This window comes from Dunckerocampus dactyliophorus, chromosome 20 (assembly GCF_027744805.1).
Source record: "Dunckerocampus dactyliophorus isolate RoL2022-P2 chromosome 20, RoL_Ddac_1.1, whole genome shotgun sequence".
NCBI classification, from domain to species: Eukaryota; Metazoa; Chordata; class Actinopteri; order Syngnathiformes; family Syngnathidae; genus Dunckerocampus; species Dunckerocampus dactyliophorus.
This window is the reverse complement of record NC_072838.1, coordinates 4,405,593-4,431,825: the sequence shown is the minus strand read 5'-3', so window position 1 is coordinate 4,431,825 and position 26,233 is coordinate 4,405,593. Positions and strand designations below refer to the sequence as shown.

At 41.6% G+C, this 26,233-nt stretch overlaps 1 protein-coding gene across 10 annotated transcripts in view; it reads right to left on the bottom strand.

The window, feature by feature from the left end:
* The window catches only part of atp9b (ATPase phospholipid transporting 9B), a 61,836-nt gene that overhangs the window by 22,970 nt on the left and 12,633 nt on the right, over window positions 1–26,233 (bottom strand). For all 10 annotated transcript variants that reach the window (XM_054763265.1, XM_054763266.1, XM_054763261.1 and 7 more), the window contains exons 5-13: window positions 25,156–25,264; window positions 24,546–24,604; window positions 22,506–22,557; window positions 21,628–21,722; window positions 19,174–19,254; window positions 15,936–16,011; window positions 14,839–14,915; window positions 5,189–5,349; window positions 4,960–5,102 (exon numbers count right to left, since the gene is read on the bottom strand). In XM_054763265.1, coding sequence (XP_054619240.1) covers window positions 4,960–5,102; window positions 5,189–5,349; window positions 14,839–14,915; window positions 15,936–16,011; window positions 19,174–19,254; window positions 21,628–21,722; window positions 22,506–22,557; window positions 24,546–24,604; window positions 25,156–25,264 — 853 coding nt within the window. The remainder of the gene's footprint in view (window positions 1–4,959; window positions 5,103–5,188; window positions 5,350–14,838; window positions 14,916–15,935; window positions 16,012–19,173; window positions 19,255–21,627; window positions 21,723–22,505; window positions 22,558–24,545; window positions 24,605–25,155; window positions 25,265–26,233) is intronic.

Genomic DNA, 26,233 nt, shown 5'->3' with positions numbered 1-26,233 from the left:
TGAGTGTGTGCGTGTGTTGCGTGCGGCGTGTGCGAGTGCTTCGTTGAGGAGCCTGATGGCCTGTGGGTAAAAGCTGTTTGCCAGCCTTGTGGTCCTGGACTTCAAACTCCTGTAGCGTCTGCCTGACGGTAGGAGTGTGAATAATGAGTGTTGTGGATGTGTGCTGTCCTTGATGAGGTTGTGTGTTCTGCGTAGGACTCTAGATTTATAAATGTCTTGCAGTGAGGGGAGGGCTGCCCCAACAATGTTCTGTGAGGTCTTGATCACCCGCTGGAGTGCCTTCCTATCACGTGTTGTACAGTTACCGTACCAAACAGTGATGGAGGCGGTAAGGACACTTTCGATAGTGCATCTGTAGAAGCAACTCAGGATTGTGGTGGGCATGCCAAATTTCCTCAGTCTCCTCAGGAAGTACAGTCTCCTTTGGGACTTCTTCAGAATTTGTTGGGTGTTGTGAGACCAGGTGAGGTCCTCGCTGATGTGTGTGCCAAGGAACTTGAAGGTTTTCACCCTCTCCACCTCAGTCTCATCAATAAACAGGGGTCTATGCGGCTCCTTTTCCCTTGTTCTTGGGTCGATGATCATCTCTTTAGTCTTATCTGTATTGAGAAGGAGATTGTTATCACGACACCAAGCTATGAGGTCCGCCACCTCTCTTCTGTATGATGTTTCAACACCACCAGTGATCAGTCCGATGACTGTAGTGTCATCCGCAAATTTAATGATGCTGGTGTTGTTCTGGGAGGCCACACAATCGTAGGTGAAGAGCGTGTAGAGGAGTGGACTCAGTGCTCACAATTCTTGAGCTGGATGTGCGGTTGTGGACTCTGACTGACTGGGGTCTGCCTGTGAGAAAGTTAAACACCCAGTTACAGAGGGAGGGAGACAGGCCAAGTGTGAGGAGCTTATTTGTGAGTTTGTGGGGGCAGACTGTATTAAAAGCAGAGCTATAGTCTATAAATAGCATTCTGACGTATGTGTCCTGGCCCTGTAGGTGAGAAAGGGCTGTGTGGATGGCAGTGTTGACTGCATCATCCGTGGACCGGTTCTGGCGATATGCAAACTGTAGAGGGTCCACAGTTGCCGCCGGGATGCTCTGTTTGATGTGGGTCATGACTATTCTTTCAAAGCACTTCATAACAATAGGAGTGAGTGCTATAGGGCGATAGTCATTCAAGCAGGTCACGTTGCTCTTCTTGGGTACGGGCACTATGGTGGTGGACTTAAAGCAGGTCGGTACAGATGCTTGTGCAAGCGACAGGTTAAATATGTCAGCAAGCACATCAGCTAGCTCTGATGAGCAAACCCGAAGTGCACGTCCTGAGATGTTGTCTGGCCCTGCTGCTTTTCGTGGGTTTGTTTTGTTTAGAACCCTGCGCACATCAGCTGATGTCACCATGAGAGGTGAGTCCTGTGTGCTCCCCAGGTTCAGCCACCCTCTCTGCTCATCAGGAGTTTGGGTGTCAAAGCGGGCATAGAACTCATTCAACTCATCAGGAAGTGTGGTTTGGCTGGACGTGGCTACGCTACTCTGCTGTCGATAGTCTGTGATGTGCTGGAGCCCCGCCCACATGCGCCGAGGGTCTGAGGTGGAATAGTAGCCCTCCAGCTTCTGTCTGTACTGTCTTTTGGCCTCTCGTATGGACCTCCTCAGGTCATATCTGGCCTTTTTGTAGACATCAGCGGTGCCCATGACAAATGCAGTCGAACGAGCACGTAGCTTAGCCCTTACATCACAGTTCATCCACTGTTTTTGGTTAGGGTATTTTCTGTAATACTTGGTGGTGGTAACAGTCTCTATACATGTGCTAATGTAGCCAGTAACAGCAGAAGCATATTCATCCAAATCAACAGTACAATCTTCCCTCCCCGCTGCAGTTTTAAACACATCCCAGTTTGTGCAGCCAAAGCAGTCCTGAAGTACTTGATCAGTTTCTTCATTCCACACTTTAACTGCTGTACGTACAGGGGGAGCTTTTTTAAGAAGTTGTCTGTATGTTGGATAAAGGAATATAGAGATGTGGTCAGCCTTTCCAAAGTGGGGTCTTGGAACAGCCTTCAAAGCACCTTTCATGTTGCAGTAGACTTGGTCCAGGATGTTATTTTCCCTTGTGGGAAAGCTCACATGCTGGTAATATTTGGGGAGGACAGTCCTGAGGTTACAGTGGTTGAAATCGCCAGATATGATGAATACAGCGTCTGGGTGTTTGGTCTCGTGTTTATCAATGATGTCATGCAGGAGGCCTAGTGCATTAGCAGTGTTAGCTCGTGGTGGGATGTAAACAGCAGTTAAATACACAGCGCTAAACTCACGAGGCAAATAAAAAGGTCTGCATTTCACCATCAGCAGCTCAATGTCCTGCGAGCAGTGCGTTTCCATCGTCTGTACGTCTGTGCACCACCGTTTGTTTACGTAAACACAGACGCCGCCACCTCTGTGTTTACCAGACGCTAAAGTCCGATCTCCCCGGTAAGCAGCAATGATTCCAACTGGATCGCCGAGTCCGGTATATCCTCCGTCAGCCAGGTTTCTGTGAAGGTGAGGACACAGCATTCCCTGATCTCACGTTGAGCTGTAATCCTTGCTCGTAGTTCGTCCATCTTGTTTTCAAGAGAGCGGACGTTGGCTAGCAGCAGGCTTGGTAGTGGTGGCCTCGTCGGTCTAGCTTTTAGCCTAGCATGCAGGCCGGCTCGCTTGCCTCGTTTACGCCTCGGATGCCTTGCTCGCCGGGTATTCAGCTCACCAGGTCCGCAGGCTGCTGCGTTCTCCCGGCGCAGAAGAAAGGCAAAGTCTGAGAGGCTAAATGAAGGTTCATGGTGAACCCTGCCGATGTTCAAAAGTGTCTCTCTGTTGTAATGTACTGCGTGAGTGTGTTGAATGTCCAAAATGAACAATAAAATAGCAAAAAATAGAAAAACACGGGAGAGTGTCACAGAGACGTCTGCCACGGAGGGCGCCATCTTTGATTTTTGAACTCTGAACTGCTTCCAGTGTCAGGCTCCGGTGTCGCGCCACTTGGCTCAGCAACGCTAACCACTAGCTTCTGTGTAGGCTCTCAGTCATACAGGAGTTGTCCATCAAGGAAAAGGCTTCTTGAGACGTCATCTGTACTTCTGTGAAGAAGGTGTCAGACGTTTCGCTCCTCATCCGAAGAGCTTCGTCAGCGAACTAATAAGTGCTGGTAGCTTAGGCTTTAAATACAGTAAGAGTGGGCGGAATTGGTGTGCCAACACCCTCCTACTATTGGTTCCTTACACTAAGCCTGGGCGGAGTAGTGGTATAATCCTATCCTGCTATTAACACCTCCGATAAAAGGGAAGTGTCTCTCCCTGAATTGGGTATGAACGACTCTGATACTGGCTCGTTAGCATCTATTGTTCTGGCTCGGCCCTGGCTTCACCTCATTTGCAAGACTAAGAGCTGTGGGTTTTGGTCTCAGTAACCTGCTGAACACAGGGTCCAAATTAAACCTCAAACCACCATTCCGATTCAATGATGGGTTCTGTTGTTTGACAAAAATAGCTTCCTTTACTCCTCTTTCAAACCATCTGTTTTCTTTGGCCAAAATCTTTACCTCGCTGTCCTCAAAAGAGTGATTGGTAGCTTTAAGGTGTAGATGTACTGCTGATTGAGGACCACTAGAATTGTCCCTGCGATGTTGATAAAGCCTTTTTTGGAGCATTTGCTTGGTTTCCCCAATGTAGTGCTCTTTGCATTCCTCATCTTTACAGTGGATGGAATAGACCACATTGCTTTGTTTTTGGTTTGGAGCCTTGTCTTTAGGATGCACTAATTTTTGTCTCAGGGTATTTACTGGTTTGAAATAGGTAGGAATTTTGTGTTGCCATAAGATCCTCTGGAGTTTTTCGGAGACCCCCGCTACATAAGGGACTACCACTCCTCTCCTTTTTGCTTCTGTGGGCTTTTGGGTTTCTTTCCCTACTCTCTTCTTTTGACATTTGTTAAAAGCCCACCGCGGGTACCCACAGGTTGAGAGCGCTCTCTGGACATGTTGTGTCTCCTTTTTCTTTCCCTCAGCACTAGTTGGTACCAACTAGTTGGTAAGCTAGTTGGTAACTAGTTGGTAAGCTAGTTGGTACCGTGTTAAAAGAGAGAAAGCTTTTTTTGCCATCATGACAGTATGAATACTTGACAGAAAATGACATTGGAGCCACATTTTTGACAAGATTTTAGCTTTTAAAGGCTGTGGTCGTGAACTTTTGATCAGCTGATGAACAGCCTATTTAACTTTAATGCTTGTTTGCAATCAATTGTTTCCTGAAAACATTTTTTGTCTCGCTCCCAACTCTTCTTTGTGCATTTTGAAGTTCTACTTACAGTAGAACAGCTCAGAAATGCAAAATGTAAATTCGTGCAATTTTTCAACTGGTCTTAACATTTTGCTCAGGAGTGTATATATAGTTTTTATTTAAATCATTATATACATTATCAGGAGGCCTGAGATTCCTACATGACGTCTTGCAAAATGTATTGCCAAGAGGAAGAATTGGTGATAAGTGAAACTTTTAAACAAAAGTAGAGGGGTACATCCATGATGCATCACATGACCTGTCTCATTGACCATAAACTCCCTGTCAATATAGACTGTGTGTCCTTTGTAATTAACAGATAAAACAAAACACTGCAAGCCAAAACCATGACAATAACGGCTGTCTAATGGATGCTGCTGCCAGAACGTGCGCTCCTAGAACGGAACGCTGCTGACGTGGGGAGCCACGAGCTTTTAACCAATTCCTAATTGATTGCTCTTCTTTCTATTAACCATCAACCTGGATGAATTAGCACTAAAGGCTAATCCATTCCTACCTAGATCAGCGGGTCGAGGTGAAAAGGCGCGCTGGAGTTTATCACCCTGACATGTTATAAAAAGCAGCCATCGTGGCGAATTGTGAAGAGCGCCCCAGGCCTTGAATTGTACAAATCGGGTCGGCTCTTGCCTGTTTTGTCCGTCAGCAGATAGACCAGCCGGCCCAGTTCTTCCGGGATAGTGCTGGTCCTCACCACAGTGCCGGGAATGTTTTCGTCTTTCATGATCATCCAACCATAGGCTGCCTTCCCCATGTCCAGGTTCACGCGCAAGCTGCACCGGGGAAAAACAGATACTGTATTCCCGAAGGAGTCAAACTGGGATGAATAAAATCTATTTGTTTGAGCACAGTGAGGTACCTTATGGGGATGATGTACGAGAAGAGCACCACAAATCGGAAGAGGTTACGGAACCACTGGCCCACAAACCCATGCAGCACTTCCATGACAATGGACAGAACCACCTGAGCCAAGAACAGGGCCTTGGTGAGTCGGTTCAGCTCCAGGTCCAACAGGCCAACCTGTGCAAAGATTAAGTTAAAAAAAATAAAAAAAATAAAAGAAAGAGGGCGTAAATAATAAAGCAAATACACACAGGGGTATCCAGCATGCAGCCCCAGGGCCATTTTCAGCTCCCATCGTTTTTTGTTTTTTTTTAACTCCCCCCACATTTCTCAACCGATTCAAACCAATCAAACATAAAAATGTTCAGTTCATTCAGGACATCAAGACTATCTATGAAGAGTTCCTCCCACTTTTACTGTAATTTCATAATTTTTTTAAATGAGTTTTCCCATTGAAAATGAATAGGCAAAATTTCCACAGGTTGACGCTGTAATCATTCACAATTATTGGTAGAAAATAATTTTACATTTAAAATTACATGTAACAATGTTTTTAGCCTGCACACAGTGGCACGGTTTGGGTCGTAGAGTGTTCGTATGCCAAACTGATAGATTCCTCGATCTTGCTATAATCATTAACAACTACTGATGGAAATTCATTTTACATTTAACATTACATGTAACACTGTATTTTGTCTGTGCACAGTAGCATGGCTCAAGTCATAGTGTTTGTCACCCAACCTGGTGGTTGCTGGTTCGATCCTCAATTGATGAATCAATGTCAACACATTTCTACGCTATTTCAACCTTTACATTTCAGTTACCACAAATGGCAAAAACATGGAATAGTGGTGAACCTTCCCAGGAGTGGCCGACCAACCAAAATGACCCCAAAGAACGCAGCGACGACTCATCCAAGAGGTCACAAAAGACCCCACAACAACATCCAAAGAATTGCAGGCCTCATTTGCCTCAGTGAAGGTTCATGACTCGACCATAAGAAAGGCATTGGGCAAAAACAGTCTGCATGGCAGAGTTCCAAGACGAAAACCACTGCTGAACAAAAAGAACATTAAGGCTTGTCTCAATTTTGCCAGAAAACATTGTGATGACCCCCAAGACCTTTGGGAAAATACTGTTCTGACGAGAAAAAAGTTAAACTTTTTGCAAGGTGTGTGTCCCATTACATTTGCCGTAAAAGTAACGCTGCATTTCAGAAAAAGAACATCACTCCAACAATAAAATATGGTGGTGGTAGTGTGATGGTCTGGGGCTGTTTTGCTGCTTCAGGACCAGAAAGACTTTCTGTAATAAATAGAACCATGGATTCTGTTGTCTACCAAAAAATCCTGAAGGAGAATGACCGGCCATCTGTGACCTCAGGCTGAAAACAATTTGGGTTCTGCAGCAGGACAATGATCCAAAACACACCAGCAAGTCCACCTCTGAATTGCTGCAAAAAAAACAAAATGAAGACTTTGGAGTGGCCTAGTCAAAGTCCTGACCTGAATCCTATTGAGATGCTGTGGCATGACCTTAAAAAGGCGCTTCATGCTGGAAAACCCTGCAATGTGGCTGAATGACAACAATTCTGCAAAGATGAGTGGGCCACAGCGCTGTAAGAGACTCATTGCAAGGTATCGCAAACACTTGATTGCATTTGTTGCTGCTACGGGTGGCCCAACCAGTTATCAGGTTTTAGGGGACAATCACTTTTCACACACAGCCATGTAGGTTGAGAATTTTTTTCTCCCTTAATAATAAAAAGTTTCATTTAAAAACTGCATTTCCATCACCCGATGTGTGGGGGATGCATGTTCCACAAAAAAAAATGTGAGCATTGTTAGTTGTGACTTTTGTATACACTGTATTATACTGCTTTGTTGATGCTCAATAAAGCATATAGAAAAAAAATATATATAATTGAGGCAGCCTCTTTCATGCACAAAATGTGTCAAAATGGCCTCTCAGCAGCCTTCAATTTTTTCCTGAATGCGTCCCTCGTGGGGAGAAAAGCTCGGAAAGGCCCGCGCTACACACGTAGGCTTGTTGTGTTTTTAATATTGTGATTGGTTAAAAACATACGGTACTCATCATCGCAAGAGAGCACTCTTTGTTATGATCCCATCTGTTCCCAAAACGTTCAAACACAGCCCATGAAAGACGTTGCTAACTGCAGGCTTTTGTCATGCAAAGCGTGTGTACGACATAAACACTGTTATTGCTGGCTTTTTTTTTTTTTTTTACTACATTGAATACTTGAATGCGAGTAGAGGGGTCAAAGAGGTTCCCATATTGAGATGGCGCTCTGGAGAAAGAGGGACCAAAAAAAAGGGAGAAAGGGGGTTGGTGGGGGGTGTCCTAAAGTTGTCTTTTATTTTTCGAGTGCATCTCGCAGCCAATGGAGCATGTGGGAAAAAGATGTCAAATAAAGAAGCGCCCTACCCCTTTTTGGCAGCGCTGGCAGCCTAGGCCCGTACACAGAGGGCTTTCATGTGACAAAAAACAGCAGAACCAACATAACATCTCCCTCTGCTGAAGGAGCTGCTCTGAATAGGAGTGCATGTCAAAGGGAGGGGGGCGAGAGAAGGTGAATTCCTCCACTTTTACTGAACCCCCACCAAACCCATTCCCCCCAGGACCATCCCGACCCTGGAGACCGGTGTAACTGATTTATCGGTGGATGTTAAAACTCCCAGTAGCCAAGTATGGGAAGTGGAGCTGGGTGGGCGGGTACCGCGTCATCCCCACCACCCGGAGCCCTGCTACATGGTTCATGCTTGAGCTATTGAGGAAAATAGGAGGGGGGGTTGTGGTGGATTAAAATGAAGAAAAATTAAGACAGAAAGCACAGTGCGTGGCTGAAAAGCAAAGGATCTCCTTCAAACGGAAACAATGGCCGGACTACGTGTTCCAGGCCTTGCTGGGGATCAGATGAAGTCATTATTCACCCCGTCAAGGGGTGGGGTGTATGATGGCATGGTGCTCAATTACCTCAACCTAAAGATGTTATCAGTGAATAAAAGAGCAGAATTTACTTCATTCGTCCCCACGCCATTAAGAGCAAAATGGTTTGTTCTCCCTGTGTGTGACCAGCTCCATGTGCAGGTGAAAGCTGATCCACACATTCTCGCCATGCAGCATTCATTAATCAAAAAACAGTTTTTTTGGCTTTTTTGTGCAAAAATAGGTATTTTTTTCCAAAAAAATATTAAATATAAATCTATATAAAAAAGGGATTTCCCAATCCACATTTTTTGGCTTCCGATCCAATTTTTTTTATAGTCTTGCCGATCCGATCCGATCCAGTACCAATACTTTTTTTTTTTTTTTTTTTTGACAAACTTGAAGTTGTGGAATCGAATATGGCAATAAAAATAGCTCTTCAAAGCATTAAAAATGATGCAATGTAAGTATTGTAACAAACCTCTGAGAGTCAGGTCCCTAATCCAATAAAAGATCCAATAAAAGTCCATCCAATAAAAGATAAAATTGGAAAAAATGGGCGTGCAAAACACTTTTAAGGTAGGACTAATCATCTGACATGGTTATAGATCAATTTGTGGTGTGATTTAGAATATATATGAAAATTTTTAACAAACTCTCTTCAACGCAATAATAATTTATTGACGGTCCGTAGTATAAACAACCGGTGTTTAGAGCAGCACTTCCCGTGCGATCTCCCCGCACCATGACACAGCAGTATGGGCACAGTGAGGGGGAAGTACCGTTGTGGCGACACAACCAAATATCCGACGTCCAACGTGAAACTAACCACGGTACACCACGGACATGTCTGCATGGTGGTGTTGCATTTTCTTCTTCTTGCGGGTGGCGGGAGTCGAGTGGCAACCAGCTTTGAGGTGCATTACTGCGCCTACCATGTTGGAGTGTGGCCCAGAGTTACGAACATTATACAGCAACCGGATTGGCCCGATCTTGTGGCGGAAGCAGATACAATATTGTCCCATCTTCAAAATACAGCGGATCGGCAGTCAATCCCGAGGATCGGATAGGGACAGCCCTAATATAAAATAATACAAATAATAAATATAAATATTAAATAATATACATAATAATAATAAACAATAGAGTTTTTTACAAAACACAAATACTAAACATCCATCCATCCATCCATTTTCTATGCCGCTTCTCCTCATTACTGTAGGGTCGTGGGTATGCTGGAGCCTATCTCAGCTGACTTCGGGCGAGAGGCGGGGTACACCCTGGACTGGTCGCCAGCCAATCACAGGGCACATATAGACAAACAATCATTCACACTCACATTCATACCTATGGACAATTTAGAGTCACCAATTAACCTAACATGCATGTTTTTGGAATGTGGAAGGAAACCGGAGTACCCGGAGAAAACCCACGCACGCACGGGGAGAACATGCAAACTCCACACATAAATGCCCCAGGGGAGAATCGAACACAGATCTTCCCAATCTCCAGACTGTGACTGAGTGGCCAGCGTGCTAACCACTAGACCACCATGCAGCCAACACTAAACATATTACAGAAAATTTGGAAAAAAAAAATGCAAAGTTTGAATTGCATTAAGTATAAACTCATTCATTTTCTATGCCGCTTGTCCTTACTAGGATTGGACTGGTTGCCAGCCAATGGCAGGGCACATATAGACAAACAACCATTCACACTCACATTCATACCTATGGACAATTTAGAGTCTCAAATTAACCTAACATGCATGTTTTCGGAATGTGGGAGGAAACCCACGCATGCACGGGGAGAACTTGCAAACTCCACACAGAGATGCCCAACAGAGATTCCAATCCAGATCCGTGTGGCCAACATACCAACCACTAGGTCACTGTGCAGCTCTAAATATAAACTATTTAACTAAAATAAATACATGTGATAAAAAGTACTTATTAAAAAAGTATATTACTGTAATTATAAAATAAAAACGTAATGTGAATAATTATATAATATGAAATATTGTATAATATAATAAATATAAATAATAATACTTAGAATTTTTTTTTAATAATATTTATTTTCAAAATGCTTTACAGTACAGTGGATCCCCTTCACATTGTCAGATTTTTGCTTCATTAAATTTTTTTTCCTCAGAAAAAAAGACTCTTTTTCAGGATCTCCAGGATGGTATGTTGCTAAAAAAAAACAAAAACAGGAGGACACTGGAATGTACAGACATTGATTCCTAACATGTGACAGTTTGAGAGACAGGAGAGGAAAGAGCATTGATAAACTTTATCAAAGTCTTTTTGACAAACTACATTGTTCCCTCTTTGTGCTCAGCCTGTCAGACCGTCACACACAAAGAGACAATCCCACATCACTGTCACTGTCCCGCCTCGATTATATGAGGCAAAAACGCTGTTGTACGACTTTAGCAGCACTCTATTGACTTTTGGGCCCAATCTCCGCTCGCCATATTGGCACTTCTGACATCATCTCCTTGAAATATTGAATTCCTCTCAGAGAATCAGTCTTACACAAAACACCGGCCACGATGCACGTCGGCGTTCATGCACAACAACACTTGGTCGCTTCTTTCTGTGTTTTTTTTATGTCACAAACAAAACAGAGCCACCTGGGTGTGCTGTTAGATGACGGGAGGGACCAGCTGTGAGGTAGCACCAAATTTATTTGGTGCGATCCACATTTACCGGTGGCAGACCGCCACAAATAAATGAATGGGAAAGACTGGTCTGGGATGACAATGAGTGTGCAGCTGTGGCACCTCTGCATGTTTAACATCATAAACACAAGAGCCAACACCTCCGTGAGATGACCCGTGTCGGGCTTCTTAATGCGGAATCACATTTTCATATAATCTACTCAATCGGGGGACAAAACACTCGATGGGGCTTCTGCAGGATTAACTTTTCGACTAAAATGTCATTTAAATCCTTCTTTAGTTAATTTCCCTTTTGGGTAATTAGCCACCGCCGCTGACCTTTCTCCCCCCCATTGACAAGTCCAGCTTTATCTGGAAAGTCAAGGGTAAAAAAAAAAAAAAAAACCTTACAGAAAGGATTGATCGCTGATTAGATGCAGGGGAGGAGAAAAGGCTCGACAGGCGGGTTCCCCCCTTATGTCAAGGGTGCCCAAAATCCGGCTCGGGGGCCATTAAGAAGAAATCACAACAAAGCTGAGATGCAGTAAAAATGTTGCTCACATTAGTTTCCTGTTTTTATTGGTGAACATTCTCAAAACCTGCACATCATCAATCAACATAATTGTTTGTTTTGGCCATATAAGGAGAACTCATAATAGCGACGCACACAGGAAACACAATGAAACGCTTTTGCTGGCAAAACTTGGATGACTTGTGCAGCAGGTAAGACATTGTAAAGCTCTCTGCTACTGTATTAAGCTCATTTCGGCTATTACTAAATTATTATGGAGCTTTTTCCTGACCAAATAGCAGTTATGGTCAGGAAAAAGTGCTTAATACAGTCCCTCGTTTATCGTGGTTAATTGGTGGTTAATTTTAGTGTTTGTTTACATCACATTGCGCAGGGTATGGTATCACTGCAGGAACATAACAGACGGCTGCCACTGACGTAGCAAGCTACCGAGCTAACTAGTTAGCCTCTCCAATTTACTTATACTAAACTTACATTGTTTAAAAAGGAGTGGGGAAGAAGGACAAAGAAGCCAACCCCTGTACATCTGCCAAGATGTTTTTTTTAAAAGAAAAAACAGCCTGCATCTCAGCTTTGTGTTATCAATGACAAAGTTTACTATTAGTATGAACTTTTTCTCCTTATGTTACACTTTTTGATCGTTTTTTCTTTTCATTTGTTTTCTTTCTTCTCGTACCTTTTTTCTTGTAATATTATGTCTTTACTCTCATTTAAATTTTACCCAACCTAAAATTTGAATTTTATTCTTTGTTTTGTTTTGTGATATTACGACTGTAAAAAAATTAATACATTTTTAGTCAATATTTCAACTTTATGCAATTTTTTTCTGTTAATATTATGACTTTATTCTCACAATAGTTTGACTTTATTATCGTAAAACTTTTACCCAACCTAATTTTCCTAAAATTGCAACTTTATTCTTGGTTTTGTTTGTTTCTCATAATATTACGACTATTCAAAAAAATACATTTTTAGTCTTTATTATTTCAACTTTATGCAATATTTTACTATTACCATCATAACTTTATTCTGTTAATATTTTGTCTTTATTCCCAAAAAAATTACAGTTTTTTTTCTATTTTTCCTGGGGTTTTTTTTGTTTTCTTGTTCTTTTGTTTTAGAACATGCCAATAAAAAAAAAAAAAAAAAAAAAAAAAAAAACAGCTGCAGACTGTAAATGGCCCCCGGGCCGCACTTTGAACACCCCTGCTGTACAGTAAATAAAACAAAAAAATAACTCAATTGTGATTGAGGTGTCCCGATCCAATGTGATATCGGGCAATATCAGTAAAAAACACGAGTATCGGATTATATCGGCCTGCATTTAAATCTCAGATATTGGCACTCTAATACAAGCAGTCTAACCAAACTCAACCAAATTCATCGCCTATTTGAAGCAGCGTTACACAGGAAACTCCCACAAGCCGACAAGAAGTCATTGGCTATAACAGACAAGACGACCAGCCGCTGTTGGTGGTGAGTAAAGTCGAGTTTAAATGCTTAATTAAGCCCAGCCGCCACTACATTACGGATAAAACTATACCCCACATGCTTAAAGAAGTACACGGGCCCGTTTTTCTCATACTTACTGTTGTTGATTATTGTTCTCTGAGTAATATATATATTATATTATTATTATAATTTATTTCATAGAAAGTAAAAGTAAAAAGTGATAGATATTTAAAGCTTTATGTTTAAATAGAAAGTTTTGTGTTATGACTGGTTGTTGGCATCAACATTTCAGCCTTTTCTCATTGTTCCTTTTGCTCTGTTTTTACCATTTTTGCTGTTTTTGGAATTTTATTTTGGGTTTCTGCAGTGATGCAATGACAAATGACTCACGGGCTGCGGATGGCCCCCGTGCCGCACTTTGGCCATGCCTACTTTTGTGGATCTTCGCTCTGTGAGCAAACTACAACTTGGCTTATTGGCTCAGTGTCATGGGCGAGCGAGCGGGTTGAGGAGACAGAGTTGAGGAGTCAGCCCGAGCGAGCCGCAGCTCGAAGGTTTTCTTGGAAGTGCACGTCTATGGAGTTATATTTTTGCTGTAATTGTGAGGTAGCAGAGGCAGATTTTGAGCCATATTAACGTGCCATAATTACTGTTGTGTGATCAGGCACATCGCTGCGCTCTGTCATTGTCTTTCTTTCTCTTTCGCTTGTCGCTGAACACTTGTTGCAGCGCGAGGAGAGCAGGTGGGGACTGGGCTCCTGGCTGGAGCTTGCGGGTTGCGTGCCTGGAGGGCGGCCAGGTGTATTGGCATATTCATTGGTCAAAATGCGTGCCTGTTGGTCACTCTCCGGGAGAGGAGGGCACTGATATAATAATTAATTTTTTTCCCTAACATTCTCACGGTAAAGCGGTATAGACCCAAAGATCAAATGTAGCTTGCAATGGGCAGGATGGTGACTCCTGCACTGGACTGAGTGAACGAGAACGACACGAAACAAGACGAGACGAGACGAGACGAGACTTTAACATTAACTTTAAGAAAAGCATAATGAAAAAATATGACTGGACAAACAAACTTTCATTTAACTGCGTCATAAAATAGTGCTGGTACGTTTTTAAATGTTTATTGTACAAATTGACACTAAACAATATTATTGTCAAAATCTTTGGAGACCAAATAAACCACAAAAGGTTATGATGATATACAATAAAAAATAATAATAATAATCATCATCATCATCATAATGCAACATTTCCTTTAATATGTCATCTTTCACTGTTGTAAAGTTGTGGAATTGCCGTGTGGGACATGTATTTTCTCACATGCAATTTGTACTGTAACATTTGCAGCATTTCTTGAAAGGCTGGCTTTCACCTGTATTAAAGAGCAGCATTTCTTTTGCAATGACTTTCTGTGAACGCACACCATTTTGCGCTGTTCCGGTTGTGTTCACATTGTTGACCAAACGTCTCAGTGAGTGTTGACTGCTGGGACGAAGGCTCTGCACCTTGACGTGTACTTTTTTTTTTCCCCAGATCAGAAAACTAGGTCGGGTGGATGTGTTTGATTTAGGCAAGTTCATTTTCATTTATTAATTGATGATAAATATTTGGTTCATTAATGTATTTCTATATTTATTATTATCACAAGAGTTTTTTTCTGAATGGGAATGTCACGTTTTAATCTCGCAAGATCTTGTGACATGAGATGTTGGGACAGCCCTAGTATCAGACGATAGCTGCAATATCGGTATCGGCTCGGAAGTGACATCCCTGAGATTTTGTTTGGCGATCCCTTTCATGGTATTGTGTGTAAAGGAAAAGTGAAAATAGCACCCTCCTTGCCAATTTTCCAGAGTAAATGTGTAGATCTCGCTGGTGTGGTGTGACACAATTTCATGTGTCACACCAAACCCCCAACTTCCATTCCTTGTGTAGCATGTCTTCTGGTACTTTAGATTGATTTTTGCACATTAAATAATGAAACTGTGAAGAATATCATAGTGTCTTAACTCCTACAGCTTCAAGGAGTTTCTGTAGAGTTCCCCAAAAGATCAAAAACAGACTTCACCTTGTTCTTGGCATAGGATGTGTTGAGTACACTCCTGGTCTCTTTGCCTGTGTAGATCACCACCCCGATCACAGTGCCTGCCAAAAAGACAGACAAATGATGCTGCTCATTAGCCTCCACTGTGTTTCTCTCACGCACGCACGCACGCACACACACACACACACACACACACACACGACCAAGTAAGATGAAGTGCATGGAGGAAACCAATAAAGCCCAAAGGAAAGGCGGCGGCGTCGCATTGTCACTCAAGTCGAGCGTTTAATACCTTCAGCGCCTTCGCACAAACAACCTGTGGGCGCCTGATCGATACGGCGCCATCTTTATTTGCCAATTCATTACGGTGGCCTTATAAGAAAAGGATTAATGGGTCATTCATAATAAATGAGCCTGCAGTACCTTCATGCAAAGCCTTAAAAAAGGGCAAGAATAATAAAAAAAAAAAAAGTTCCAAAGGTGAGAGATGAGGAATTGTTCTCAGACTTGCATTTGATATAAATATATATGAATACTGATTGATAAATACAAATATATAGCTATAAATATATACAGCACTGAATTTGACAACTGCAGGGGTGTGCAAACCTTTTCCACCACATAATTAATCTATATATATATATATATATATATATATATATATATATTTTTTTTTTTTTTTTTTAAAGACAAGGTTTTGTGTTATTAGTTATTAGTATGAACATTTTTGCAGTTTTTGAAATTTTATTGTATTTATAAAAAGTGCCGCGGGCTGTAAATGGCCGCCCTTTGGACAACCCTGGACTACTGGAAGTGTTTTCCAGTCACAGCTGGAGTGTGAAGTGTGTCACATGCTGATGTGGCCCACTCTGAAGTGTGCATCAAGAAGAAGCTTTAGTGAGAACAACAATGACGTAAGTGTTTGCTCTCCTGGTCAAGGTCAAGGCATTGTCGGGCAGGGTGGGGTTGCAGCGAGAGGCCCCCGACACCACAAATCAATGATGGGGGGCCATCGCTGGGAGCGTCGCAAACGCTCTCAACTGACATGAGTGACTTCTGCGGGGGAGGATTATCTCAGCTGCGAGGAACAACAAATACTCTGGAAACCCGAATGCACTCACCGGAGGCCACCACGGTGCTGGCCCACAAAGTGTTTTCAATGCTCAGGCTCTCATGGATTTGGGGGTCTGCGTCTTCCTGCCAGGGGGGAAAGAAGAGGGCAACATCATGAATATTATTACATCTTTTATAATACTGACAAAGTGGATTCATTGAAACATGCGTAGATTACAGGAAGTGAAAGAATAAAATATTAATATACAAATACATTTGGGCCGCTTTTGATTATAGATCCAGTGTTTCCCATACATTCATTTATTTGTGTTGGCGAACCACAAAAAAATCTGGACCGCCACAGATAGATTTGGCGTTACCTTATCTTATTGTTTTTTTAGGTTTGGCGCTATGGATTTACCTTCACTCATAAACACATTGTAACAGGACTCTGTGTGTAGTTTGTCATTACAACTCTGTACAGTGTTCCCTCGTTTATCGCGGGGGTTAGATTCCCAATAAGTGAAATCCACGAAGTAGCCAACTATAGTTTTGTACAATTATGTTTTAAGGCTGTAAAATCTATCACCCTACACTTTATACACTTTTCGCAGACAGGCATTAACATTTTATCATATATTCCTCCTCCTCATCCTCCATGAACCGAAGATCCATTTACAGTATTCCAGGCGCCCTACAGCCGCGTAACTTCTGCCTTCATTCAGCATGTATGATCTCATACAACAGGAAACAGGCAGCTCTGCACGAAGGTGATTGATTGACAATGGTCTACGGCCAATCAGAACGCAGAACACAATGGGCGGATTCCCTTAGCCAATTAGTACTGTTGTTTACTGAGACAAACTGTCTCATGAGTATACAACACCCTCTACTGGTAGCAGTGGTAAATACAAAAACAGACACACGCAGCAGAGCATCGCCATCACTCTAATATACAACAAGGAGGCAGAACACTATGCGTGCTCATATGCTGTTAAAAAAAAAAAAAAAAAAAAACATGCAAAATTGCACTTTAAAAAATCAGCGAAAGACCGAATCCGTGAAAGTTGACCCGCAAAGTAGCGAGCTAACACTGTATATCAGAATTCTGCTTCACACCTTATACGCACATACCACAACTGACTTGCATTATAAAACATCCTTTTATCAATACAATGAGTTATTAGATGCACTCCTGTTCAAAATTTTAAGACTGGTTGAAAACTTGCAAGAATTTACATTTTGCACTCTTGGATCTTAAGGAGGTTCTAAGTGGAGCTTCAAAATCCGATCGAAGAAATGGAAGTGAGACAAAAAAGTGATTAAGCAATTTATTGCAAAGAAGCATTCAAGTGAAATAGGCTGTTCATCAGCCGATCAAAAGTTTAAGACCACAGCTTTTAAAAGCCAAAATCTTGGTAGAAATGTGGCTTGAATATGATTTATTGTCAGGTATTCACACTATCATGATCCCTTGATGACAAAGGCAAAAATGCTTTGTCTCTTTGAACGTGGTGGGACTGTTGAGCTACATAAGCAAGGCCTCCCCATCACGCAATTGCTGCTGAGGTCATTTGAAACGTCTTCAAACATCCTGAGGGTTATTGAACAAAAAAGTCAAACGGTAGACTCAAAAAAATGTCTGAGCTGGTGGATCCCATTGGCTGTCAAGACACGGGACCATTTTTGGCCCAAATGAAGGTTGTTACTGATGCCAAGTGCAGTCCAGTAAAAATCAGATGCCATTGGCCAGAGTATGATTTTGGGAAGAAAAAACGTCTTCACGGGCCTCATCTCCTTCAACACCACAAAATCGGCCATTTGAAATTTACATGAGAGCACCAAACATGGGACATAGAAAGGTGGAAAAAACGTTTTATTCTCTCATGAGAAAAAATGTAATCCTGACGGTACCAATGGCTTTCGACATTACAGTCATGACAAGGAGATCCTCTCTTCAATGCTTGTCCATCCATCCATCTTCTGTGCCGCTTTTCCTCACTTAGGTCGCGGTATGCTGGAGGTGACTGTGGGCGAGAGGCGGGGTACATCCTGGACTGGTCGCCAGTAAATCGCAGTGGACATTAATGCTTGTTTTCAATAAACTGCTTACTCAAATGTTTGGTTTTCATCCCATTTCGTCTTTTTTTCTACCGCTGAACAAAATTAAACGCTCGTAAGTCAACAATTTGATGTTCAGTTGTTTAATAACAGCTTAAAACCATGAGATAATGTCACAAGTTTCTTACGACACACACAAACTGACTTTTTGAAGACCTCTGCTGGTCAGCGTTTTGCTAATTAGACAATGATGTCATCAAACGATAATACACTGTTGTGTGTTATAATTCTCCATAATATGTGCAGATAGCAATGGCTTTTAGCATAAAGTATGTACATTGTGACGCGTCTGTGTGGTTTCTACAAGCAGCTGACAGGAGGTGTGTGGTGTGTAGCAATACTGTAGCTCTTTTATCCACGCCGCGATATGGGACCATTTTAAATTAAGTGAAGGAAAAAAAGAAAGTATAGCAAGGTCACGTTGGTGAGATTTTACAGATAAAATGAGGCCCCCCCTTGTGAGGGGGCTCCAGTTTCAACCCCGCCCCCAAAATAAAGGCAAACGCAGGAAAACGCTTTGAGTCAGGAACGTAGGAGTCCAGGATCCGGTTTCGGCTCAAATGGCCCCGCCTGATATAATAATTATGATACCCAAGCAGCCACATCCTGTCAATGCGTGCAAAGCGGTGAAGAGGTGCATGAAAAATAAATGGCAGGGGTGCAGAACGCTTGACCGCTCTGACATTGTCACGCCGCCGCCGTGTCTCCATAAAGTCTGTCTCCAGGAAGACAAAGAACACTCACTCATAAATAGGTAAGTTCATTTGCCGAGGGGGTCTGTGGGAACTCGTCTTTTTTCTCCCCCCTCCCTCCATCCTGCTCTGACTCAAAGCACACGATATGCAAAGGAAGGCCGCGGAGGATGAATAAGTGGAGGAAGTGCTCGCTCACTAAGCCTGGTGTGTGGCCAAGAGTGAAGACAGACCACAAAGCCTCCCTTTGTAGTGCAGCCTCTCCTCTCCGTGGGGGCTGTGCTAATCTGCTATTAATAAAAAACTGGGAGCAACAAGTACGACAGGATGGATGGAGCTAGCGGGACCCATGTGTGTGATGTAAGAGGCGTGAACACAAGCGCCCCCATTGTGGCCTCTTGTCAACATGGCGCAGCTGATCCTCTGTGTCAACTATCTCCGTGCTTAAGATTTATTCCAGCAGGAAATGAAATGTGTCAACAAACCCACGTACCCGCGTGAAGTTTCCCTCAAAACTGTGGATGTCCAGCTGAGGTGCCTGGGCGTAGACGTAGGCGTTGATGGAGAACAAGTCCTGAGGAGATGAAGACCATTTCAGAACTCAAGTAGAAGGTTCATACACCTGTCTCAGAACCACGCTGATGATCCAATCTCAAGCTCTTCCAGCAAGCAGTCCTTGTCTTATGACGTTTCAAGTTGTGGCATTTTGTTACATTTCATGTTATGGCATAATACTGTAGTTCTAAACTTCCCATGATATTTTCACATTATATTTCAAATTTCAACTTTATGCTACTTAAATGACATTATTTTTCAACATAATATTGTGAAGTTATGACTGTTTTTTCCTCGTTAGATTATAATTTATTTCCACTAATATTTTTACTTTATTCTTGTAAAATACTGCTGATTTTTTCTTTTAATTTTTTTTAGAATGTGCCTTGGGCCAAATAAAAAAAAAAAAACAGCTGTTTATTCTCAGAAAATGATTACTTTTTTCTTTTCTCTTTTCTCTTTATTCTGCTGTTTTTACCATGTCTGCTTTTTTTTTTTTTTTTTTTTTTTTTTTTTACAATTTTTGAAATATTTAAACTTTCTTCTTGTAAATTTTCTTTTATATATAATATTCTGACTTTTGTCCTTTTATTCCTGTAATAATATAAATTTCCCCCCAACGTAATTTTCCCCAAATTTCATTTTTCTTCCCTCATATAAATTTTTTTCTTTAATATTTTGCCATTACTTTATACGACTAAAATGACATTTTTTCTCTTATTATTCTCATCAAATTACAAAATTTTTCTCTTTATATTAACACTTACATGTATTTCTCTTAATAGTTTGTCTTTATTCTTGGAAAATTTCACCTGATTTTTCCATTGTTGCTGGGTTATCTTTTTTAAATTAGATTTTTAGAATGTGCCATGGGCCAATAAAAAAAAATAAAAAATTTCGTGTTAGGGCATCATATTTACAATTTTATAATATTCCCATAATATTTTTACATTATTCTCGTAATATAATTTCAGACTTTATTTTCTAAAACTTCCAACTGAATTAGTTTTGTTTCTATTACCACCTCTTTTTAAAAATGTCTTTTTTCTTTAATATTTCAACTCAACTAAAATTGATACATGATTATACATTACACATTTATTCTAAAAAAAATTATGACTTTTTTCCTTAATATTTTGACTTTATTCTCATAGAATTTCTGCAGTTTTTAAAATTGCTGATGCTTTTTCTTTTTTGTAATTTTCCAAATAGCTCAACTTTCTTCTTGTAAATTTTCTTTTATCTATTTCTTCGATATATTCTGTGTATTATAATATTCTGACTTCAGTCCCGTATTCTAACTTTTCCCTCCAAATAAATTTTCCCAACATTACAGCTTCACTCTTTTTGTTTCTATTACCAATTTTTTTTGAGTATTCTTTTTTTCTTTAATATTTCAACTTTATGCCACTAAAATTTTTCCTCATAAAATATTGTGAAATTAGGACTTTTTTCTCAAATAAAAAATTACTTTTTTTTTTTTTTTTAACTGTTTACAGCCATCATGAGCGTTGCGGTCTCATTATTGAGACTTTCTCCTTCTGATACAGGATATGTCCATTTCATTCTTGTATTTAATCTTTTTATTACTGTATTGTGTATGTTCTTCATGTGTGCTGCATACAGTGTCAGTGATTTAGGTGTAAATTAGGTCAACGTTACAACACTAAAACTCGAGTTACAACGCCGTCGTAGGACCTCCTGTACTCAGAATGATTATTTTAGTTAGGGGTGCTCCAACTAATCACTCAATAAAATAAATGCCTTTCAACGCCGATCACAAAAGCCAATCACCTGTGGCTAGCACTATTGCAGGCCGCAGTGTCCCTTTTGTGCATTGTAGTGTCTTACCCTACCTAACGTCTTTGGCAGCGTCGTCTTCCCACTTTTCCCACTATAACAATCATGTCTCCCGTGTGGAACTTAACTATCAACACATGCCACGAAAACTATCTTGCGGGGGTAGCACGTTAATAAAACTTTAATATGGCATTTGAAGAACACATTTGGCGGAGTATGGTTAGTTTTCGAGGGTCACGGTGTGGTCATCATGCCTACATCAGCTAATGCACTCTTAATGTTAGCATTATTAGCATTATATTATTAGCCAATAGCATTAGAAATAAATTGAAAAATGCATAATTAATCTATGTGATCGGTATTGAATCGGCAGCATTAAAGCCCAATCAGCGCATTTTAGTACGTCATGTTAGACGCAGATAAAACTATGTTTAAATATATCAAAAAGAGAAGGGATTAGGGGAAGAAATGTGTGTTTTATCTGCAGGTTGTTGCACATATGCTTTGTTTACTATACAAAATAATGTGGTAGAAGACCCAATAAGCTGTATAAGCTTTCGGGCCTCTGAGCCAATTGGGATTGCTGGCGTACCCCGACTGCCGGAAGCCGCTGCGTGCAGACGACAGCCACTTTCAGCTTCCAGTCTGTCTCTCCATCCAGCTGGTCAGTCCTGATGAAGCACGCTCCTGGAAGATCACAAGATGGAAGGCGTTATATGTGCCGCTCCTTTCCCCACCGCACAACAAAGAGGCCTTGTTGCCGTGCGTGGACGCATCCCTTCATGCCAATAAAAAGAGCTCTCATAAAAAAAAAAAAAAACACACACACGCACGGCCGGACATGCAGTGTGCATCGCGGTGACCTGCATGGATGGGAGGTGATATTACATGCAAAACTGATGGATGTCAGCTGGGATGTGACAGGGAGGCTAGAGGGCAGCCATAAAGCGTTCCCGGGGGGTTAAGTATGATGGAAAACATTAACACCAGCAGGATGATTCATGCTTCTCGGCAGTGTGAAAGACAAATATGTGCTTATGCGCGCGCGTGTCCAAGGCATAAAGACATCCGCAACTCCCCGTGGAGATTAATGGGGACGACGTCCTCAGGAACATTTTCCCCTCGGACGCCCCCCTCCACCCATCACAAATTTGCGGCTGCGGCTCATTGATGAATTGGAATTTGCTTCATCCGTCACTCCAACAATGTGACATAAATCATATGCACCGCAGGCCGGCCTCATCCAATCATGTCAACAAACCAGGAGAACGCACGGGGGGAGGCGGATTGGGGGGGCGAGTAATTTCTCGCCCAAATGATCTTGACACACTTTGTTAAGGAGCCACGCAAGGCACATAAAGTTCACCAGGACGGCATTCGTTCCGTCTCCTGCGTTTATCTTCGCGTTGCATCTGATGGAATGATGGATTTAAAGCAGACGTCCAGGTCACGCCATCTTTGCTCGCTCACCAGTTTTCTCCGACGTCCTCAGGAATATCATGTCTGCAGGAATCCTTTGGTTCTACAAAAATGGTGGGTGGAAAAAACACAGTTTGTTCACCAAAGTCTGATGAATAATTAAAGGAAAACTGCACTTTTTTTGGAATTTTGCCCATCATCCAGAACCCTTAGGAGACATGAACACACAAGTCTTTCTCTTTTCTGTGCATTATAAAGATATAAAAACAGCTAAAAAGAGGCAGCTAATTAATGCACATGATGGGACACACCTACAGTATTCCACCTACAAAGCCTGCTATTAAACACCTCGAAAAGCCTCCTTCAAGGTTTTATGGTTTTATATCCACGCTGTGAGCATTAGTAACAGGCACATTCATGATAACATGTAATACTTTTGTCATTTTAAGCATTAGCAAAACTTCCTTCCTGAGCTCATTGATAGCATAGCAACATAGAAAGGAACGCTACACCTTGCGTTAACTTTTCCAAACTCAAAAACAAACACACAACAGCAGTAGCGGCAGCTCCAATATGCAGCATTTACCTTTCGATAGTGGCCTGATGCACTGTGAGAGCGTGTGTGGTGAAGCTAGTAGCTAGCCAGTGTGGTGTGGTGTCACTACGCCAGTAAAGTAGTTCTTGGGTGTAACAATGTTTAACAATAACAAAGACCAGTACCAGACCCCCCCGGCCTCTTTGTCGGCCACGTCTGGCCCATGTACTTGAAACATAAGAACATTGGTTAAGCAGGTCACATTATGTAAATTGAGCGTTGTTGCCATTTTTCTACAGAAGACTTTATAGGCGGAATAGATGCGTCCCATTACGTGCATTCTTAGCTGCCTCTTTTTATTGGGGCTGTCAAAAATACTGTAGCGCGTTAACGGCGGTAATTCATTTATTACGTTACTCTCTTAGCCTAATTGACGCATATGCATCATGGCAAGTCTCGCCTCTGTGATGATGACAGACACAGTTTAGCTCAACACAGAGTCACAGAGTCTGACACTCTTTTATAACTTTATTCTGACCTGAACAGATCAAGCGCAGTGCAATTCCAACACCATATACACTACCGGTCAAAGGTTTTGGAACATTATGGTGGAAAAACCTATATTTTAATTGTAGCAAGAAATTATTTTCTCCAGTACAATACTGTTCAACTGATGTTCACAAGGGTATAGTACCACAGTGTGTTCCGAACACTGTTGTTATGCAGACAGAGGAGGTAGTAAGTACTCCTGAACTTGGAACACGTGTAGGAATTAGTTGCACCAACTGCCAAGGCTTGATCAACCTCCATTTCTGCAGAACAGCTTTAAATTGTTTACCCATTTTGTGGTGCCTGAATCAGGCCTTTTTTGTATAATTCTGAAATACACATTATTTTTCAGTTTTGGGTAATGTTACTGTTTTTTGTTTTCTTTAACCTCTGGCACTTCACCACTTACCTATGTACCATGTCAAGCTATTCATTGGACTTGAAGCACTTGAATTACAACAAATAACTGGTGTTCTACAATTTTTGACCGGTAGTGTATGTTATCTCCAAATCATAAACATGCCTGGTGTCTTTGAAGCCAACCTCTCACTGCTCATAATAAGATGGTTTAAAGTGTGGCTCAAATGCTCTGCTACTATTAAAGAAGCTATTGTTAGGTAAATAGATTTTTAGACACGTGTGCTATCTTTTAGCTTGATTTAAATTTTCACTTCATTTGGAGCTGTTAAGGCATACAAATATATACTGTATAATCCTGTATACTGTCTTATTTCTTTGAATAAAATACAGTAAAATTGGGCATTTTTCAGACATAGTTGCAAATGGTGATTAATCATGATTAATTCATTTGAAAACTGTGATTCATCTGACAAATTTGTAATCATTTGACAGCCCTAGTTTTTCAATCTTTAGAACGCATAGAAAAGAGAAAGCCGTGTGTGCTGATATCTCACAAAAGGATTGTGGATGATGGGCCAACTTCCCCAAAAAAGTGCAGTTTTCCTTTAAACAAGGTCACCGCATGATGGATGACGAAAGAGCTTCACCTTCTCCACGATAATCAGGTCTCCAACTTGTATGTCTGAGCTTTTCACCTGGATTTTACCTGAGGAAGCAAACAAGACAATGACTGATGACAGCTGTAAAGACAACAAAAAAACCCCAACAAGCCCCGTCTTCACATTTAAGATACCTTGTTAACGCGTTAATATACGCCAGCTATTGATGTGTGTGGCCCACCATCCGAAGATGACACAAGCTCTTAAAAATGTCACCAGGTGACAGATTGATTGCCTGCATCCTGATGACGCAACCGCCTCCTGTTTTCATGTTTATCACCTCACTATCCCACTGCAAAGTCTTAAAGCGCTTGGGGGCCCCGTCTAAAAGGTGCGCTGGCGGCGTGGGTGCACAGATATCACACGAGGGGATTGAGGCAGACCATTTTCGCTCACACCGTCTCTGAGAGGTAGAAATCGATGCAATTACGGCGAGAGCTACGACTTGTGTTACAAGAGCCGGTCCGGTGGAGTTGAGGGGGGTTGACCGGTCGTAATTGCACGGGGGAGGGCTCGATTATACTGGAGAGTATCCGTTATCATAATGTCAGCAAACAGTCGCCGCAAAGTGCCAACGATGGCATGCTCCATCACTCACCGCGCACCGTCAGCTTGCTGTAGAGCTGCGAGTTCATCTCTTTGTCCCGCTGGTGGCGCCGCACCTCGTCCACGGCCTCGCGCACCATGGTGACGGCCAGCACGAAGCTCTGAAACCAACAAGACACAAGGGTTATGTGCATTTTTGCACAAAAGTGAGTAAAAAAATATTAAAAGTCAAACAAATATGCTAAGATCGACAAGTGAACTTTCTCCTGTCCTTCTTTTTGTCATTTTTTTCATTGTCACAAACAAGACGGAGCCGCCTGCGAGTAACAGTAACTCCCGCTTCCATGTCAGTCTCCAAAAAGCTCAAAACTAGATTTGTCACTAGCCGCTTACTTGAAAAAGAGTATTCTAGAAGACTCTGATTACTCGCTAAATAGGGCTTACAACTACCGATTATTTTCTTAGTCCATTAATCTACAACTTGTTTGGATTAATCAAGTAATCGGTTAGGCCCCAGACAAGCGGTGTCCAAACGTTTTCCATCGAGGGACATGTGCCCTTTTGACTTGGAAGTAGTAAAGCAATACATGTAGACATGCCAAGAATTTTCCAAAAATTACAACTTTATCGTTGTTTGTTTTGTTCCTCATAATAGTGCAACTTTGAAAAAACATTTTTCTTCAATATTTCAACTTCACGCTACTAAAATCACGTTACTTTTCCTCCTATTACATTATACTTGTAAAATTACGACTTTATCCTCATTGCATTACAACTTTTTTCGCATCGTATTTTCACTTTAATCCTGTAAAATTACTGCTACTTTTTCTTTTATTTTTGTTTTAGTATTTTTGTTAAATTTTATTTTTAGAATGTGCCGCGGGCCAATAAAACAGCCGCGGGCGACAAATGGCCACCGGCCTGCACTTTCGACACCCCTGCCCCAGACAAAATCAATATGAAGCAAACACCAACAGTTAAGTTAGTGGTTTGGTCTGCAACATATCAAAAATGGACATCGCTGTTTCCCAAAGCCAAAGCGGCTGAATATCTAAAACACGAAGATAAAAGGTCTGCTTGTATGACTAAGGAAATAAAAAAATATTCACACATTATATATTACATATTAT